The sequence below is a fragment of the Fonsecaea pedrosoi genome, assembly GCF_000835455.1.
Source record: "Fonsecaea pedrosoi CBS 271.37 unplaced genomic scaffold supercont1.2, whole genome shotgun sequence".
Taxonomy (NCBI): domain Eukaryota; kingdom Fungi; phylum Ascomycota; class Eurotiomycetes; order Chaetothyriales; family Herpotrichiellaceae; genus Fonsecaea; species Fonsecaea pedrosoi.
The window spans coordinates 4,011,101-4,028,732 of NW_013550614.1; the positions used below are offsets into that span (position 1 = coordinate 4,011,101).

The 17,632-nt window shown below is 52.6% G+C and overlaps 8 protein-coding genes across 8 annotated transcripts; 4 read left to right on the forward strand and 4 right to left on the reverse strand.

Moving 5' to 3' along the window:
* Positions 1 to 157: 157 nt before the first annotated feature.
* Positions 158 to 2,236, forward strand: Z517_03418 (uncharacterized protein; the record flags this gene model as incomplete). The annotated part of the gene is made up of 4 exons (XM_013432523.1): positions 158 to 358; positions 1,027 to 1,138; positions 1,252 to 1,306; positions 1,393 to 2,236. 4 exons carry the CDS (start codon positions 158 to 160, stop codon positions 2,234 to 2,236), a joined length of 1,212 nt encoding a protein of 403 aa, XP_013287977.1.
* Positions 2,237 to 3,111: 875 nt separating this feature from the next.
* On the forward strand, positions 3,112 to 5,362 carry Z517_03419 (uncharacterized protein; the record flags this gene model as incomplete). The annotated part of the gene is made up of 3 exons (XM_013432524.1): positions 3,112 to 3,643; positions 3,704 to 4,053; positions 4,142 to 5,362. The coding sequence occupies 3 exons, from the start codon at positions 3,112 to 3,114 to the stop codon at positions 5,360 to 5,362; spliced, it is 2,103 nt and encodes a 700-aa protein (XP_013287978.1).
* Positions 5,363 to 6,762: 1,400 nt separating this feature from the next.
* On the reverse strand, positions 6,763 to 8,211 carry Z517_03420 (uncharacterized protein; the record flags this gene model as incomplete). The annotated part of the gene is made up of 4 exons (XM_013432525.1): positions 6,763 to 7,092; positions 7,271 to 7,338; positions 7,524 to 7,555; positions 7,766 to 8,211. 4 exons carry the CDS (start codon positions 8,209 to 8,211, stop codon positions 6,763 to 6,765), a joined length of 876 nt encoding a protein of 291 aa, XP_013287979.1.
* A 921-nt stretch (positions 8,212 to 9,132) lies between these two features.
* On the reverse strand, positions 9,133 to 11,319 carry Z517_03421 (uncharacterized protein; the record flags this gene model as incomplete). Its single annotated transcript, XM_013432526.1, has 3 exons — positions 9,133 to 9,791; positions 9,845 to 10,221; positions 10,274 to 11,319. The coding sequence occupies 3 exons, from the start codon at positions 11,317 to 11,319 to the stop codon at positions 9,133 to 9,135; spliced, it is 2,082 nt and encodes a 693-aa protein (XP_013287980.1).
* Positions 11,320 to 11,873: 554 nt separating this feature from the next.
* Z517_03422 (uncharacterized protein) lies at positions 11,874 to 12,947 on the forward strand (the record flags this gene model as incomplete). The annotated part of the gene is made up of 1 exon (XM_013432527.1): positions 11,874 to 12,947. One exon carries the CDS (start codon positions 11,874 to 11,876, stop codon positions 12,945 to 12,947), a length of 1,074 nt encoding a protein of 357 aa, XP_013287981.1.
* A 411-nt stretch (positions 12,948 to 13,358) lies between these two features.
* Positions 13,359 to 13,825, reverse strand: Z517_03423 (uncharacterized protein; the record flags this gene model as incomplete). The annotated part of the gene is made up of 2 exons (XM_013432528.1): positions 13,359 to 13,393; positions 13,447 to 13,825. 2 exons carry the CDS (start codon positions 13,823 to 13,825, stop codon positions 13,359 to 13,361), a joined length of 414 nt encoding a protein of 137 aa, XP_013287982.1.
* Positions 13,826 to 14,755: 930 nt separating this feature from the next.
* On the forward strand, positions 14,756 to 16,430 carry Z517_03424 (uncharacterized protein; the record flags this gene model as incomplete). Its single annotated transcript, XM_013432529.1, has 3 exons — positions 14,756 to 14,840; positions 14,895 to 15,093; positions 15,143 to 16,430. 3 exons carry the CDS (start codon positions 14,756 to 14,758, stop codon positions 16,428 to 16,430), a joined length of 1,572 nt encoding a protein of 523 aa, XP_013287983.1.
* A 285-nt stretch (positions 16,431 to 16,715) lies between these two features.
* Z517_03425 (uncharacterized protein) lies at positions 16,716 to 17,406 on the reverse strand (the record flags this gene model as incomplete). The annotated part of the gene is made up of 2 exons (XM_013432530.1): positions 16,716 to 16,766; positions 16,951 to 17,406. 2 exons carry the CDS (start codon positions 17,404 to 17,406, stop codon positions 16,716 to 16,718), a joined length of 507 nt encoding a protein of 168 aa, XP_013287984.1.
* Between the last annotated feature and the right edge of the window lie 226 nt (positions 17,407 to 17,632).

Below are 17,632 nucleotides of genomic sequence, written 5' to 3' on the forward strand. Positions count from 1 at the left end.
AGAAATCGCCTCGGAGCTTGGCAGCCGATGTTTCGGCAACGGCGCCGTCAACCTCGTCCGAAACCATTTCTCAGTTCAACCGCACTCCGACACTCTACAAACTCCTTCTCCTGTTCATCGTCCTTGTGTACTCTTCGTGCCACATTGTAACTTCAACATGGATGCCGGCAGAGCTCTCCGACGAGCCTTAGCGGGCCAACGTGGCTGCACCTCCCTCCTTCGACCCCGACCTCAGACATCGGTCAAGTCGCGGAGATATTTCGCATCTGTCCAAGACTCGTCAGCAAGCACAAAGACCGGGAAAATTGCACCGCTGGAAGGTGTCCGGGTGCTGGACATGACACGTGTATTGGCTGGCGTGAGTACTTTGCTTGTTTTCCTCTCAAGCTTGAGCAGTTCTGTATGCTGGGAAGTGGTCCCAGTGGCGTTGCACCCTGCTGGTCAGGGGCCGAAACACTGCATATACCATTGTGGAGCAACGACTGACCTAGCTGGGCTTTGAACCTCACAGCCATATTGCACACAAATTCTGGGCGATTTAGGGTAGGTAGGCATCATATTTCCCGACCTTCTCCATATTGCGGGCTTGGAAACGCCGGAAAAAGCCGAGCACACCCAAAATATCTGTTCCCGATGCAATGATGTGGGTTTCTGCCGCTGACCGAGATCCTTCGAAACGTCTAGGGCGGAAATCATCAAAATTGAACATCCTACGCGAGGCGATGATACGAGAGCCTGGGGCCCGCCGTACGCAAAGTATAAAGGAGATGGTAATGAAAAGTCCACTGGCAGAGGGGCAATTCGCCTCCCCGGTTTTCCAAAATCTCCAACGCAAGAGGTGCCATCGACTGACTCGACCTCTGCCGTATTACTACTGTAGCGGCAGCAAAAGGTGGCAGACCTGGGGAGAGTGCGTATTTTATCGGCGTGAGTTCCTCTAGCTCTGATCAATGCGCATACTGGTTATGCTTGTCATTTCTGGGGCGCCGTGTGCTGACGTGGAGGGATTCACTCGCTTTCTTTCAGGTCAACCGCAACAAGAAATCCGTCGGTCTCTCGTTCCAGCAACCCGAGGGCATCAAAATCCTGCATGAGCTGGCCAAGACGTCGGATGTGTTGGTGGAAAACTACATTCCAGGTATGTGGCCCTGTTCATCTGCCGGCAGTCGGAAGGGGATGGTCGAAACATGGATGGGAGATTTGTTTCCTGGTTGGACACCGTGAACTGACCACTTTGCATGACACTGGTAGGGGCCTTGAAAAAATACCGGCTAGACTACGAGTCAATACGGAAGATTAATCCTCGGTGAGTATTTTCGCGGAACAACTTCTCTCCCTCCTCCCTCTTCGTCCTACTGACAGAGTCCACTGATATTTTGCCCCGCGAATCAGTCTAATCTATGCTTCTATAACCGGCTACGGCCAATACGGCCCCTATAGCCCTCGCGCTGGCTACGACGTCATGGTGGAAGCCGAAATGGGTCTCATGCACATCACAGGCGAGAGGAACGGGTCGCCGGTGAAAGTGGGCGTGGCGGTTACCGACCTGACAACAGGGCTCTACACGTGCAACGCCATTATGGCGTCTCTCTTGGCTCGCCAGAAGACGAACCAGGGCCAGCATCTTGACGTGGCCCTGGCGGATTGTCAAGTCGCGACCCTGGCTAACATTGCGAGCTCGGTGCTGATATCGGGTGAACGAGATGGTGGGCGATGGGGTACAGCCCATCCGAGCATTGTGCCTTACAAGGGTTTCAAGACGCTGGATGGAGACATCATGCTGGGTGGCGGCAATGATCGACTCTTCGGTATAATCTGCGACAAACTGGGGCGGCCAGAGTGGAAGAGCGACGCGCGCTTCGTCACAAACGACGTGCGAGTGAAGAACCGCGACGTGCTCGAGGACATGATCGAGAAGATCACACAGACCAAGACCACGAAGGAGTGGCTGGCCGTGCTCGAGGGTAGCGGTATGCCCTACGCGGCCATCAACGACGTCAAGGACACCCTGGACCATGAGCACGTCCGTGCCCGTGGCATGGTCACCGAGCTCGATCACCAGGCGTGCGGCAAGATCAAGGTTGTCAGCCACCCGGTCAAGTACTCGGAGAGCGCTGCTGGGGTCCGTAGCGCCCCTCCGACGTTGGGTGAACACACCGACGTGGTGCTGAGGGATCTGCTCCAGTTGGGGGACAAGGAGATTGAGACGTTGCGACAGTCTGGAGTGGTGGCGTAGAAGCGAGCGACTGGGCGAGCACGGACACAATCTGCACATAATCTAAGAGAAAAGCTTCCTCCAAGTCGGTAGACACAAGATGCCAACGGAACAAAAGGGCATGATATGATGAACCAATCTTAGGATCATCAATGGCGGTCGAAAAAGAGGAGACGAGAAGGCCACGGCTGGCCTCCTCCTGGTATTTATGCAACAATCTATCTAGTGGATGGCCTGAGGTAGACTAGAAATATCACGAAACCGACGCTAGAGCGAGGTGATTCCATCACTCCTATATATGTGTAGTGCAGAGACGTGGGGTGGCACCGGTGGACATGTTACCTCGGTATCCTTCCTCGGTGGAGTTGTCTGGCTATCTGGGGTGCAGAGTGGGCGATGTGAGTAGGGTGGGATAGGGGAGGACTTCTCATGGCGACGGAGAGAACCGCAATGAGAAGGCTTGTTCATATATCTGCGGCAATAGGGATTCTCTTCTCTTTCCCCTGCGCGCTTTGTGTTGAGCGCAGGCAGTGCAGGGGTTGAACAATGAGATCCGCGTGAAGGCACCAGAGGTAGAGAAAGGCGCAGGCAGATCAACCAACCACCAACCAACCGAGTCACCAAGTCACCACCATCTCGCTTCAAGGATTTCTTGTTCCGCGCCCAACACCCACCCGTGCCACCCCAGCTGATTGTCTTTTCACACTTTGCTTGGCTGGCTCCTGACGGCCCCTTCTCCGGCAATCTCCCTCCATTGGACAATTGACCGAGGTCCGTCTCCTCCCCTCCTCCACTCAGACAAAAGGTGGAGGCCGACTACAAAAGCGTTACCCCGGTACAGAGGTGTAACGTCCACCCATCTCCGCCCTACACAAAAACAGGGATGAGGAGAAGTGATGGAGGCACCACAGATGCGCAAAAGGAAGCGCTCGGCTATCGCATGCACGCGCTGCCACGATCGAAAAGTTCGGTGTTCGCTGGCTTTTCAGGGCATCCCGTGTGCAAATTGTGCTCAGGATGGCACCATCTGCAAGGTCTATGGCCAGCAGCATGATGTGGCGGTGCCCGTGTCTTCTCCTGGTCATCAGTTAGGCCACCTTCCGCCCCCGATCGACTACAATAGCCGTCCAGATCAAGCGACCCTGCCACCAAGGCCACTTTACCCGCTGGTGCCATCTCCAAGATCTATACACAATACCGAGGCAACGTTTCAACAAGCATCGGATCCCATTGCAGTCCCCCGGGACCGCGTAAGTGCGGAGCAGAGTCCTGTCCATGTCCCGTCCCGAGACGGTCAAAGGGGGCCGGACACCTCAAGTGAGATCCCAGTCAGCACTCAGCAAACGCCTACCACGGTTTCGGGGTCGATATCTGACAAGCCCCACGGACCTGAGCCCCCTCGGGACAACCTTGTGCCTTATTATGCCGGTATTTCTCAACCTCTCTGGTGTGGCTGGACAGTAAGTCGGTACTGACTTTCTCGCTCAGGCGAGGGTAAGGGACTCGAATTCGTGTTCGACATCTGCTCCCCAAATCGGCCGGTGAAGGGCAGCCCTTATATCATCAGTCGCAACGTCCTCAATCGACAGTTGTTCAAACCCGAGATAAGTCCCGGTGCCAGGCCCCAGTTCTCACCCTCGGTCTGCACGCAGCTCCTTCGAAGCTTCTTTCACTACGTCTACCCTGTTTTACCAGTCGTCAATGCCGGGGAGTTTATCACTACGTACTCCAAAGACCCGGACGGCGTCAGCTGTCTGTTGCTGTGGTCGGTGTTTTTTGCTGCATCCATCTTCATTGATGCTGAAACCCTCAAGACCGCCGGGTTTCAATCTCGGAAGGTCCTGAAGCAATTGTGCTTCCAGAATGCCAAGGCAAGATACATAGATGCGTCCAACGGATGAGATACAGCGAGCTGACGGCATCTAGAGGACATATGATGCACAGCTCGAGACCAACAAGTCCGCTGTAATAGCGTCGGTGCTGCTCCTGGGCTACTGGGCCGTTGATCTGGAGGATCTGGACGGGCCCTGCTACTGGATCGGTGCGGCAATCCATCTCTGCTTCAGCATAGGACTCCATCGGGAACCCAGGTATTCGCGGCTTCCACGATGTCCTTTTCCTCCGTCACAACTAGCACTCTGGAGACGGTTGTGGTGGTGCTCCTATTATCGTGATGCCTGGCTCTCTTTGATTACTGGGAGACCTATGCGCGTCCACCTCGACGACTGCGATCTGGAACTACCATTGGTTCCAGACGTCTTGGAAGATCTCAAAGATCTGACCCCCGAACTGCGCGAAAAATTCCTGCCACCCGACCTCGGTGCTCTGGCGGACCTTTGGATTAAATTACTGCGCTTGTCGATCAAGTTGGAAGACGCTCTCGTTCTCCATTACCGCCCAAGCAGACCGCCGTTATCGTTGTCTCGATTGGAGGCTGATCATGCGGATATCTCACATCTCCTCGACAGTCTTCCTACCGACATTGAGAACCAGTCTCGCATCCTGATGCTCCACATGAGCCATTTCCGATGCTATTGCCAGACTGTCATCATCGTGCTCCATCGCCCTTACATTCTTTCGACCCCTGTTCACTTGTCACCAGCTGAACGAAGTAGACTTCAAATGGCGGCCACTCAGAGATCAAAGCTGGCCGCAGCCGACTCCACCAACACTCTCAACAGACTAATCGCGCAGGATATGATTGAGACATCGCCTACAATGCTGGTAACCGTCATTGTGGTCACTATGCAGATCCATCTTTTTGAGCTTGCTCGATCTGACGGCATCATTCGTCAGCATGCGGGACATAATATGAACCTGCACCTGATGGTCCTCTCACACCTCAACAAGACCTTTTGGAGCGCAGAGATGTACCGGAACCTCTTCGCCGAAGTCCTCAAAGTGCTCAACGCCGGTTCAGGGCACGTGGTCCAATACTTGGGTTGCGGGGTGGGTTCACTGGAGGCGACCGGGCCAGCAAGCACTCCTCATGCTCGCGACGATCAGGTCAACACCGTGCACTCGCACTCGCACACGCACGCACACACGGTTCTGGAGAGTTGCGGGCTAGGCGCCGCGGGCTTTGACGAATTCCTTGCGTCGTTTGGTCCGTTTGACAATTTTTACTATTTGTTTGACGAAGGGTGAGTCTGCTGGCGTGTCCTTGAAATGTGTTTTTGTCAGGGGTTTGATGATGAAGTAGGAGGGTTGATTACAACAACAACAATAACAACGACAACGACAATGAAAATCCAGACACTAGCCTAGTATGAGGTTTGACGACAAATGACCTTGCAGTGACCTGTACTTGTACGATCCATCCACTGGAGATCCGGATCTAGATTGAGGTGCGTGATACCGATGCTTTGGATTCGGGGGGCGTGACGTAGTAAGGGTATATTTCTCGCATACTGAATGTCTCATGCGCTGAAAGATGGGAAGGGTTTGTCGGAATGAACCGGTGTGGCCGGGCGTGTCAAATGTCGGCGTGCTTCACGACTGGGGACTCGGGGGGAAGACGGACGATACAATGCAATTCAATGTAATGAACGGTAGACAGAACACACGACGATAGCGTGTCAATCAATGCTGAGTACATGCTTTGGGATGAGCAGCACTCGTACTCGTACTCGTACTCGAACTCGAACTAGCCAGGGTCTCGGTACTTGAGGTGAATATGTTATAAATACCCTCTGCCCAGTACTTACAGTAACCACTTACATACCTAGGACGTAGTGCGTATCTAGGTAGGCAGACAGGTAGACAGGTAGACCGCAACCCAGATGAGTAGACAGACAGACACCTTCCCACGCGCCAGTGCAATTTCGTGTATTATAGAATCAGTATCAGTTTCAGTTTCAGTATCGATATCTAAACCATTCAAACACCCCCTTGGTCCCCTCAAAAGGACATTTAGACCCCTGGACTCCGAGAAAAGGTTGATCCTTTTCCCCACACCTGTGATGCACTGAAGAACCCAAACTCCTCTGTACCTTTTGCTCAACAACTCGTTGATAGCCCCAGATTTTCCTGAAATTTTGTTTGTTTCCGCGTCTTATAATTCTTTCATATCGAGCTTTTCTTCAACATAACCAATATCATCATCGTAGTCGTCATCATCATCATCACTCCTTGTAACCGTCATCACCATCCCCATTCATAATCGTAATCATAATCGAAAATCGTCACACCCGGAACGGATTATTCAGATCAAACTGATACCCGCACGACAGCTGCGGCACCTGGGAGTAATGCTGCTGGAGGAGGGCTCTGGTGTTTTGCAGAATCTGTTTTCATCCACAAACCCCAGAAGAAGGGTTGGGTGGTCTGTTAGTTTCTTGACTGACGGGGATTCATCACCTCTGAGGAGAGAGAGAGACGAGAGAAAGAAATGGCCGAGGGGAAAGGTTGGGGAAAATACCTGCACGTAGGAAATGTTCCAGTAGACGTCTGTCTTCATGGTCTCGAGAAAGGCCCAGGACATGGCTCCTACACCATAACACAACACACCACACCCAGTTAGTCAGTCGCCCCAGCAGTCAACAGATTCAGAATAAAGCATCTCCAGTGTCAGAGGTCGACTCCGTCTGCACTTCGATTTCCCGGGTAAATCTGGAAAAGGTGAACATACCGACATGCCGCCCGTTGATAAACGCGTCCGCGGACGTCTGCTCGTCCTTGCACCCGGAAAACATAAAGACCGACTTATTCTCGGGCCCCCAGTCCTCCTCAAACTCGCCCACGGCGTGCAGCCCTTCGTCGTAGTCGCCGTCGTACTGGTGCTTGAGGCCGCGGAAGAAGGACGTCGCGCCGGCGAGGAGGTGGCGCGCCTCGCCCGCGCTGTCGAACGCAAAGTCCCCGCGGATGAGGTGGGATGCCTGTCGAGGTGGGAGAAGGAAGGGGGGAATTTATCAGCACTGAATCTTGCTATAGTGGTGGGCGCGAGGACATGCCGTGGGTGTGGAATGGGGGACATGGACATGGGACATGGGCATCACATGAGACGGATGCAGGATATATGCCCGACAGGAGACTCGACAGTTTGTAAGAACTCACCTCGCCAATCAGCTCAGCACCAACTTTCAGATTGTCCATCAGGTTGACATTGCCGTCACCATCGGTCCCTGCATTGGGCGTCAACCAAAACTCGGACAGAAAGCAACGGAGGCGTAGAATGTCAGACGATAACCAAGAAATCCTAGACAGACAATAGTGCTAGAATCGTCAAATACATGGGGTATTTTTTGAGGTACAAGGGTTGACATGAATAGACACATGATATGATATGATATCAATTAGCGAGACTTACGGTAGACAAAGGGCAACTCGACGGCGGAACCACTGGGATCGGATTAATTAGTTAGGGGGGTCCTGATTCAATATGATATTCACCTTGGTAACAATGGAAATCATCGGGTCTCATCCCTTTCCTCACCTTCACCTCATCACAACCCTGGAATCAATCACGGGTGCACCCATCCTCACCAATGGAAGGCGGATCTGGGCTCAACAAACAACTGCGCGCGAAAAACAAGTGGCAGGAATTCTCACCTATGGCAGCAATCGAACAAGATAAACAGCGTACTGCTGGGATGCAACGCGCTCACCAGGACACGATGCAGCATGGAGCTCTGGATCTGGCCGGTCCTCTCAAAGTCGACGGGGACGATGGTATCCGCGAAGCCACTCCTCCCCTGATCCTCGTCGGGGACCTGCCCGCCATGGCCCGAGTAGTGCAGGAAGCACATGCAGCCGGGCTCGCTGACGAGCCAGCGCATGGCGGCGAGGATGTTGTGCGCGGTGGGGAAGTATGGGCCGCGGGGGTCGTTTCTGCGCGCGTCGTCGGTGAGCACCACCATGTCGGCCGGGTGGGAGGAGAAGCCGCGCGAGGCGAGGAACTCGGCCACGTTGGCGACGTCGTCGATGCACCCCTGCAGCTGGTGCTGCGAGCCCAGGTAGTTGATGCCGATGAGGAGGGCTTTTCGGCGGCCACCCATTCTTTTTTATTTTATTTTATGGGGGGCTTTCTTGAGCGAAGCGCAACAGAACAGAACGATATATCAGTCAATGAATGGGGAGATGATACTCGCTTGCTGAAATGCGATCGAGGGGGAATGGATGGGAATGGGGGCTGAAAGGAGGAGGGGAATCGAGTTCGGTGATACACCTACACCTACTGCAACAGCTACAGCTACACAATACATGATACATAATACATAACAACCGATAAACAGACAGAGTGAGTGACTAACTAACTGACCAGTCCAAGAATAGAAACACCCGTCAGGCAAAAAGAAAAATGCGCGAAAGGTACTGAACGGGGGGACTGCTCTGTCGTTGGCTCCCGGGCAAATCCTTGGGCCGAAAAACCCTCATCTCAGCTCGCAACAAACAGCCTGAACAAGGTAAAAGAAGGAAAGAAAATAATTAACTCCGACATGTGGCTGACAGACAGGAAAACTCTGAGTGACTTTGAGTGACTGATCGATTCGTCATAGTGAGATTCCGGAGGCTTTATCCCATTTCGGTCAATCCCCAAAACACTTGGTCAGATCATCAGGACCATCAGACTGTGACACAAGGGTGATCAACTGCATCTAATAATTGACTACGAGGTAAGTAATGTAGACTAAAAGTCGGAATTCTTGTTGCTACCAACTCGCAAATTCTACCATAATTCCCACTTTTGCCAGTTCCCCCCGTCCGCCATGCCTAAAGTGCAGACAGTAGATAGAACCAGAAATCCCCAAATATACATTCCAGAAAATATCCCTATAAATAAATATCCTTCGTCCTTGGATACCATCCTTCTCCAAGGAAAATATCAGAAGCAGTAGGCCTTCCAGCAGCGCACTCGTGACCTCGTAACACATAAAAAGACACAGGAGTCCAACCCCCTGACCTCCATCATCCGAGGCCTATATACTGAACCACTCGCAAATACAGTTCGATCCCAGCTGATCTACCGTGTTGTATGACCGCTTGGACATCATCCTCCTCCTGCTGTCGGCCCCAGACGTCGGCGTCCCATAGTCACTCTCTTCGATGCAGACGGTAGGCACATTAGGGATCGGCATGATTTGCCAATTGTTGAGCACTTGCATCTGTTGGCAATAAGGTTGCACATTGTTGTCAGGCTTCCGTTTCTCCACCATCTTCACAAGTTTGGGGAAGTCCGGCGATCCCACCGTCGCCTGTCGTTTCAGTTTCGTGCCGGGCCAGTAGTCATCGTCAGTCGGTTCACTGGGATACGGCGTGGTGGCCGACGGATTCGCAGTTGTGGGCCCACTGCCGTATCCAGGCGCAGTATGTGTCATTGACGTCCCCGTGCTGGTCGGCGTGCTGGATCCAGATGTAATTGTAGACGTCGAACTATACATGTCGTACGCGTCATTCATGTTCTGGTCCAAAAATACCCAGAATTCGCTGACGGTCGAGTTCCAGAAACAGTACCAGGGCTTGTCTCCCACGCTGAGGTACTCGAAACCCCAGTTGCCCATGCCTCTTTCAGACAACTCTTGGGCAGGTATCGATCGTTTCATGGGGTCGGAGTCGGGAGAGATTTGATTTGACGGAACTATTCACTCGAGTCAGTATTTGTTGATCGCAAAGAGTAGAATAAGTGCCCACCTATAATCAGCTTATCGAATAAAACACTGAAAAAGAGCGCGATACCAAGTTGATCGTCCTCTTTGTCTCTGAATGGTTGCATCTCAAAAGTTGACCCGTTGAAATCGGGAGGTTGTGGTCCGTATCGGAACAATTGTGGCCTCACCGAGTAGTCGTCGAACACCACCGAAAAATTCGGGCCCTTGTTGAAGACATTAACCCCAAGTAGGGCAAAATCCAGGCATTCCCATGCACGAGCATACTCGTCATCGATGACGCACGCATCAATCTGCTGTGTCTGATTCAAGGGGATGGTATAATGGCCTGTCGGACACGGTGGTGTCGACGGACCCGTTTGAGCGGGGTCAGCGTCTAGCCAGACTGTGGTGGTTGCGGCACTTTGGAGCAGTTAGAAAAGAATCCAAGGCGACGGTGGGTTAGCCAACTTACGCTTCGGCCTGGTGTGTCCCATGTTGATTCCCAACGACGCCGCCAATAACCCCACCAATTACCGCTGCCAGCACGACAATGGCAACAACAATCACGACCGTCCAGATAGGTAGCCCACAGCATGTCCTCCGCCGTCGCTTTTCGTGGAGTCCTTCTTTTCTGGCAACTTCGTCCTGAGAAGGGGAGCCCACGGCCATTAATTCAACATCTGAAGCAGAACCCGCAGGTGGTGGGACGTTGGAGGCAGGCTCCGATTCTTCCGTGATGGTCGAGGTCTGCGGGTCTATCCGAGCCATGTCTCCCTTTGCGATGACGTTGTCAGCATATCGGCTGTATGGAGGTAGTTGCTCGATATGTCCATCACTGCCAACAATGTCACCCACTTCATTGCTGGAAGATGATGTGTCTGGCGGCGCATATGATGGACCCATCCCAGGAAATCCCAAGCCAATGTCCGAACTGTCATCTTCAGGCACTGTGTTTTGGGGATACATAGAGTACGGGTGTTCTGGCCCCCCTTGTGGAACAAAGGGAAGTTCCAGAGGCCGAATTGTCGAATCGCTGACAACACTAGACGCTCTTGTAACTTGGGGATATAGACCATAGGGCTGACTCGGAGCCGTTGGCCCTCTGTAAGGACTTTGAGCTCGTGGGATGGAAAATCGTGACGAAGTGCTGAGGGTTCTTCGGCTGTCGGCGATGGATTGGGACGAGATTGATACGGCTCGGTGGGGGTGGGCGGAGGACTCGGTTGGAAGGGCTCGTTTAGAGATGGAAAGTCTGTTTAGTCCCATTGTATTTCCAGACAGTCCAGGAGGGGTGTATTCACGCGGATTGGTGTTTGTGTCATTGCGCTGGCTCAGGCTCAGCTCTTCAGGTCGGCTGTCAATCGAGTCCGTCGGACTTGAAGCGCCTATTGATTCGGCAGGGTCGACCGCATAATCATCACTGAAGACATTGGGATTTGACGTTGCTATTGATGACCTTCGCGGCGTGGTATCACCGTCCATCGATGTCGATCGTTTGGAAGGAGGTCGTCGCGCCATGGGCGCTGCGCCACCTTTTTAGGAGGCCGGCTCCGGAGACGCGAAGACAGGCAATTGAGGGGAGGAGGAAGGCGGTGGACAATTGGAACGTATTATAGATCGATGTCTGACGTGGGAAAGAAGGTATCGGAGGCGTGGCTGCGGGTAAGGTGAGGGTGGTGGATGTTGAACTGGTCGGATGAGCATGAACTGTGAGAGCGGAACAAGAAGCAGCAGGAACAGGAGGTCTCATTAGACTCAGTCTGCACTTGCCGTTGCCATTCCCTTGAGGTCTTGGCTGTTGGCCAATGGCGTGCTAGTTTTGGTTAGTCGGCTTGGCAATCCCATCGATCATGCTCACTTTGAGACAAGTGGCAGCGGTATCAGGCCTCTCGCATAATACTTTGGCTGACTTTACGACCGTTCACCGGTGTTCATCGGTGTCGATCTCCTTCGTTCTCTGATACTGCAATCGTTTAACCAGGGCTGCGCGAATATCGCCAGCGTTGCACGTCGCCTTGTGCCTCAGGGGTTAATCATATGTGGTACATCTGGCCCGTCAAGTAGCATACAGCATGACTGCTGCGGCCGAAGTGCAGGCTTTGCTGCGTTTCTTGACCAAAGATGCCCGCATACCATTGGCAGAAGCCATGCCGAAGATCCACGCTCTTCGGAAAGAACAGCTCAATACGCCAGAGAACATCTCCAAGGCCAATGAGACTGACCTCAAATCTATCTTTGCTGATGAGAAGGTGCTGAAGCAGGTGATCAACGCAGCCAAGCGTGTTTCCAATCCCAAAAAGCGATCTGCGGCGCAGTCAAGTTCCTCAGCCTCAAAGCGCACGAAGACAGACCAAGACGCCCTCAATGATGAGGACTCCCTTGCACTTCCTCAGACAGACATATCCATTGCCGAGCTAGAAAATACCACTATTGAGACGAACCGCGCTCCTCTTTTCCTGGCCTTCACTATCGCTGTCCTTGCATATACACACCCCGAACAGCCTCTCTCGAGTCGCTGGAGCTTGGCGCAAGCTGTTGTGAGCGCAGGTGCGCAGAGCAAAGCCAAATACCTTGGCTTGACTACGGGGCCAACTGCGGAAGAGGATGGCTGGGCCTTGGGCCAACCTAAAGTCAATATAATGGGACGTGATGTGGCAGTAATGCGAAGACACGTGGCTGCATCTGCTGAAGATGAGACATCTGCTCCCAACATTGCGTTTTGGGGACTTGATCTAGAGGCACTTCGGAAGTCCAATGGGCCACTGATTGCAGGGAAAGATATCAAGAGTCCTACCGGTCCTCCTATACACAAACCTCTTTCGCCTCGAAATTACCTTCTCAAGTCCATGATTGTTGTCGAGTCCAGCACCACAGACGCCGTAGATACCACAGCGAAGAAGCCAATCCCAAAGAAGAAAACACCAAAGGAAATGGCAAGTAAGAGAGAGGAAGCTGCGGCTATGACACTTAAAGCCATCGACACAGTTTGCAAGAGCTGGGCGTCCACACTGAGCCCGGAACAACTTGACCAGAGAGCACAGGTGTGGTACACCCGTGTTCGGCCGGATGTCGAACAAGGCCAAGCGGGCTGGGGACAGCGAGGCCAAGTACGCCTGGCCGACATCCTTGCTCTCAGGAAAGGGTAGAGCGTGCATATTATTGCAAGTCAAAATACATCTGCTCTGCTAAACACCAAAGGAATACAAGACGAAAACCCTTTTTTAAGTCATTCAGGTGATAACAAATCCCCTGACTGCTCTTAACCGCTAGGGAGTTGTTGAACTATGAGTGTGCCTGTGCGTTCATATTGATTGGAGAAGGAACGCCCTCTTGCTGACATCTTCGAGCAAGACATGCCCTTCGTGACAAGGTGTTTTCAGTGTGCTCTCCAGGCCTTATCTACAGAGGCGATTTCACGGAAAAAATCGATTCCCCAGCTGGGCTTCACTCGTGCTTTTGAGAGCCTTGAACACCTGGTGCGGTCTCAGTTCCGGCACCACGATTCACGCCTAGATGCGTATTGTATGTCACGCCTCTTCGAGCCAGCTGGATCCTCACTACTTTTTGTCCTCTGAAGGACGTCCAACATCGCCTGATATGGTTAGATTATACCACATTGTACAAGCATGGGCAAAGAAGACAAACCTTTCCAGAATTTTTTGTCCACCTTGTTATCGTCCTCACTCAACTGGTTTACTGTCCTCTCGTGTCGTTGTTCCAGTTCTTCGTTATGCTTCCGCACTTCCGGGTCGTTGTCCTCCGCGGCTGATTTGGGGCTGTGGATCTTGGGACTCGCCCCCTGGCTTGAGGATGAACTTCCGCCCTTGCCAGTTGCAGGAGCTTCTGGGCCAGGATGCTCCATGTCGGACTTTGGGTTTTCCTGGTTGGTGCCCTGCTGCATCCCAGATTGCTCGTTCCCATAAGACTGATGTGCGAATCTTCGTGGATGTGCTGGATAGGAAAGAGCTGGAAGACGGCGAGGAGCTCTGACTGGCCTTGCGGCCATACGAAGGACGGGCTGCATTGTGGTTGATTTAACGAGGCTTTGGTGAATGGTACTACAATTTCTTGACAATAGAAGATCACAAACGATATAGCTCAGTGAGATACCAAAAGTCAAGGTCAAAATGCTTTCAAAACTTGACGAGTGCCACTGATGATCCTCTGATGCATTGCGTCGACTTGATGACTTCATTAGATGCCAAGCCTATTGATTGTCCTCCTCATGAGGCGCTCCAGCCTTGCCTGGCCCTGACGCCTCCTTGACCTGCAGAATGGGTATTGGAGGACTACTTGCTTGAATATTACAATTCAAAGGTCGAGGGTTTCTTTTAGCCCTCGAGACAACTATCCAGATAGACACATCGAGCCTTCTGTCCTAGAATTATTGTCCTGCGCCCGAAACAAAGAGTGCCTGCGCCACAAGCATCGGATTTGTTTTTCGCACTAGCTAGTCGTGACGTCAGGCTGAGTTTTCGCGTGTGTCGCTTTCCCCGCATCACGAATCGCGTCAGTTGCTGGCGTCACGCACCTGGAGCTCTGCAGCTGCTTTGTTTCGTCGGACTCATGTCCCGCCACAATTGACTGGCACACAGTGTTGCTGGGTAAGGAAAAATGAAGGCCAGTAGGTAGGCATCCAGTAAAAGTAGCTGAACGTACTTGGTAAGGTGCAAATCTTCGGTGCCTGACAGCATGTGGCCTTGGCTTTCACCTGCCTGTGGCGCCACTTCTGCCTCACCTCTCACCTTCTTCATCACCGCTCATCGAACCATTAAAACGGGGTGACGGTGAACAAACTCTGACGTCAAGGTTGGCACAAACATTCAATCTGTCAACTTTGCCAAAACTCATTCTCTTTCCACCTTTTTTAAGTCCCTGGTTCACACAATCTTCTTCTCTGTCTCTACTCAACCTCTATTGCCTACCAGAAAACACCCCGTCTACACCCGCAACCATGAGGTTCTCCCTCTCCAAAATCCTGGTCGTTGCTCTGGCTTCGACTGAGGTAGTTGTTGCCAGTACTTGGTTCAGCAAAGCTGGTATGGACAAAGTCCATATGGACCTAGAAGAACGCGGCTGACCTTCTTTCCTAGCTTACAACAAGTGGCATGAGACCGAACTCGAGCGATGGCTCTCCGATCACGATGTCCCCTATCCCACTCCTGCAGACAGAAAAGACCTCGAGAACCTCGTCAAAGACAACTGGCAGGCTAAGGTGGTCGACCCTGTCGCTACGACTGGGGACAAGACTAGTGATAGCTATCATAGTGTCAAGGACTGGATCTTTGACAGGTAAGGGTTTGGCTGCTCCTTGGTTGTCACCCTCGCTAACTTTCAGCAGCTGGTCTGAATCGTCTCTGAAGAGCTTCCTTGATCACCACAACATCCCTGCTCCTCAACCACGAACCAGAGATACTCTATTGACTACCGCCCGCCAGCACTACGATACTGTTGCAAAACAACTGGGAGAGTACGCTTCTTACCCTGGTGACTGGCTCTACTCGACTTGGTCCGAATCCGATCTCAAGGAATTCCTCGACGAGCGTGGTATCCCTGTTCCACAGCCCACCACTCGTGACAAGCTCATCGCCCACGTTCGCCGCAATTCTCGACTGGCCTCTCTCAACATGTCGTCCGCCGCCTCTGCTGCAAGTGCTTCCTACTCCAGCGCTAGCTCCATCGCCAGCAAATCCGCTTCCAGCGCACAAGCCAGCCTTAGTGATGCTCTGTTCGATGCCTGGTCTGATAGCCAGCTGAAAGAATTCCTTGACACTCATGGAGTCCCCGTCCCACAAGGGAGCAGGAAGAACGAACTCATCGCATTGGCGCGCAAACAACGTGGGAAGCTCGAAGCAAGCGGTTCCTCGCTTTCTAGCACAGCCGCTTCCGGATTCGGTGCTGCGACTTCATCAGCTGGTAATGAGTTCGCAAAGGCAACCGACGACGCCTCTCTCATGGCCGATGACGCTTTCAACACGGCGGTAGATTCATGGTCTGATTCACGTCTCAAGGCTTATCTCGATTCACGTGGTGTTCCAGTGCCTCAAGGCAGTAAGCGGGACGAGCTCTTGAAGCAGGTTCGATTGAACAAGCACAAGGCTGCAACTGGTTGGTCGGCGTGGACGTTTGACACTTGGACTCTTGAGAACCTCCAGAAATATCTTGAGGCTCACAGCAAGAAATACAAGAAGAGCGCCAAGGCCAGTCGTGATGACTTGATCAGACAGGCGCAGGACTCTTACGCCTCTGCTTCCAAGAGCGGCGGAACCCAATACGCATCCGTCACCAGCTACCTTGCTAAGCAGACAGACTCCGCCAAGGACACTGCTTTTGATACTTGGTCCGACAGTGAGCTGAAATCGTACCTCGACAGCTATGGTGTCCCCAACTATCAGGGTTCGACCACCAACGAGCTTCGCGCCGAAGCCAAGAAGCAATACAACTACTTCAAATACGGAACATCGTCTCCTTCGGGAACCATCTTTGAGCGAATTAAGAGTGGGTTGCAATGGGTTCTTGGACAAGCTCAAGGTGCCGGTGCGACTGCGTCTGCGTCTGCATCCAAGTCGGCCAGCTCGGCAGCCAGCGTTGCCTCCAAGAGTGCCACGAGTGCCAAAAGCGAATTGTAAGCGTGGGTGGAAGAATGATGAATAACCCTAGATGGAGGTGGCTGTCATCCAGTGGCGACACAAGGATCCTAGGAGTTGGTTGGCAAGGGACTATCAACAAAGGACCATGGCATGAGTTTGGCTGATGAACAACTTATGAGACTGTACGTTTAGAGCTTTTGAGCTACGATAGCAGATAGCAAATTTCATGAAAGGGAAAAAAGACATGCTAGTATCAGAACATTCTTTTGTATTTGCCAGTATTAGGTGCTGTCCTATACCTCGAACGCCCTGAGTATAGTGAGACTAATGGAAGTCGGTCTTCTTGAAAGGTACCAATTTGCCCACCACCAAGTACTGGATTGTAAAAAAATTTGTTAGTATATCCATCTCAAAGCAGCGAATCTCTTCTCTTCTCCGGACATCATATAAATGTGTGAGTGAGTGAGTGAGTGAGTGAGTGTGTGTGTGTGTGTGTGTGTGTGTGTGTATTTTTGCCAGGGTGCTCGAAATGATTGATTGATTGATGGATTTGACTCACCTTCTCATCAAACCTCTCGATCCACCCGTTCAAATTGTCCAACTGCTCGGGCGTGAGGTCGTCACAGGGATCCAACGGCCCATCGAGGTCCTTTGTCAACATATCCTCGTCGAAGCTCTGGCAGGCCAGGCCCCTCGTGGCGTCGCGCCCGGCAAAGTTCTCGTACGGTCCGCCGGGCCCGTAGAAGTTGCGGCCCGACGAGACGTCGTACACCTTGCCCCGCACGGCCAGGTAGACCGGGTTGTTGGCGGTGCCGTTGTTCTTGAGGAGGGTGCGCGGCGTGAAGGTCTGGAAGACGATCGGCTGCGGGCCCGGGGGTAGGGACGGGGTCGATTGTGGCCGCAGCCGCAGGTACAAGAGCGTGAGGATCAGGATCACCAGCGTCACGTTCAGGGGTGTGAGTAGCGGGGTCGTCGTTGCGAAGCTGCGCCGGAGGGTTAGCTTAAAAGCGTACATATGCTTGCATCTTCGTGCATGCAAAAAATGGAAACGATGGTGATTGCTCAAACGCTAGGGTCGACGACAGGCGTGGGTTGGATTGGAGGGGAGGGGAGAGAAGAGAACAGAACGGTGGGAGGGTAGGAGGTAGGCATACAATGTCTCCCGCATGATCTTATGATGCGCTTCAACTTCTGTTTCGATATCGTCCCTCTTCGTGTTAGCTAGACCGTAGTTCCAAATG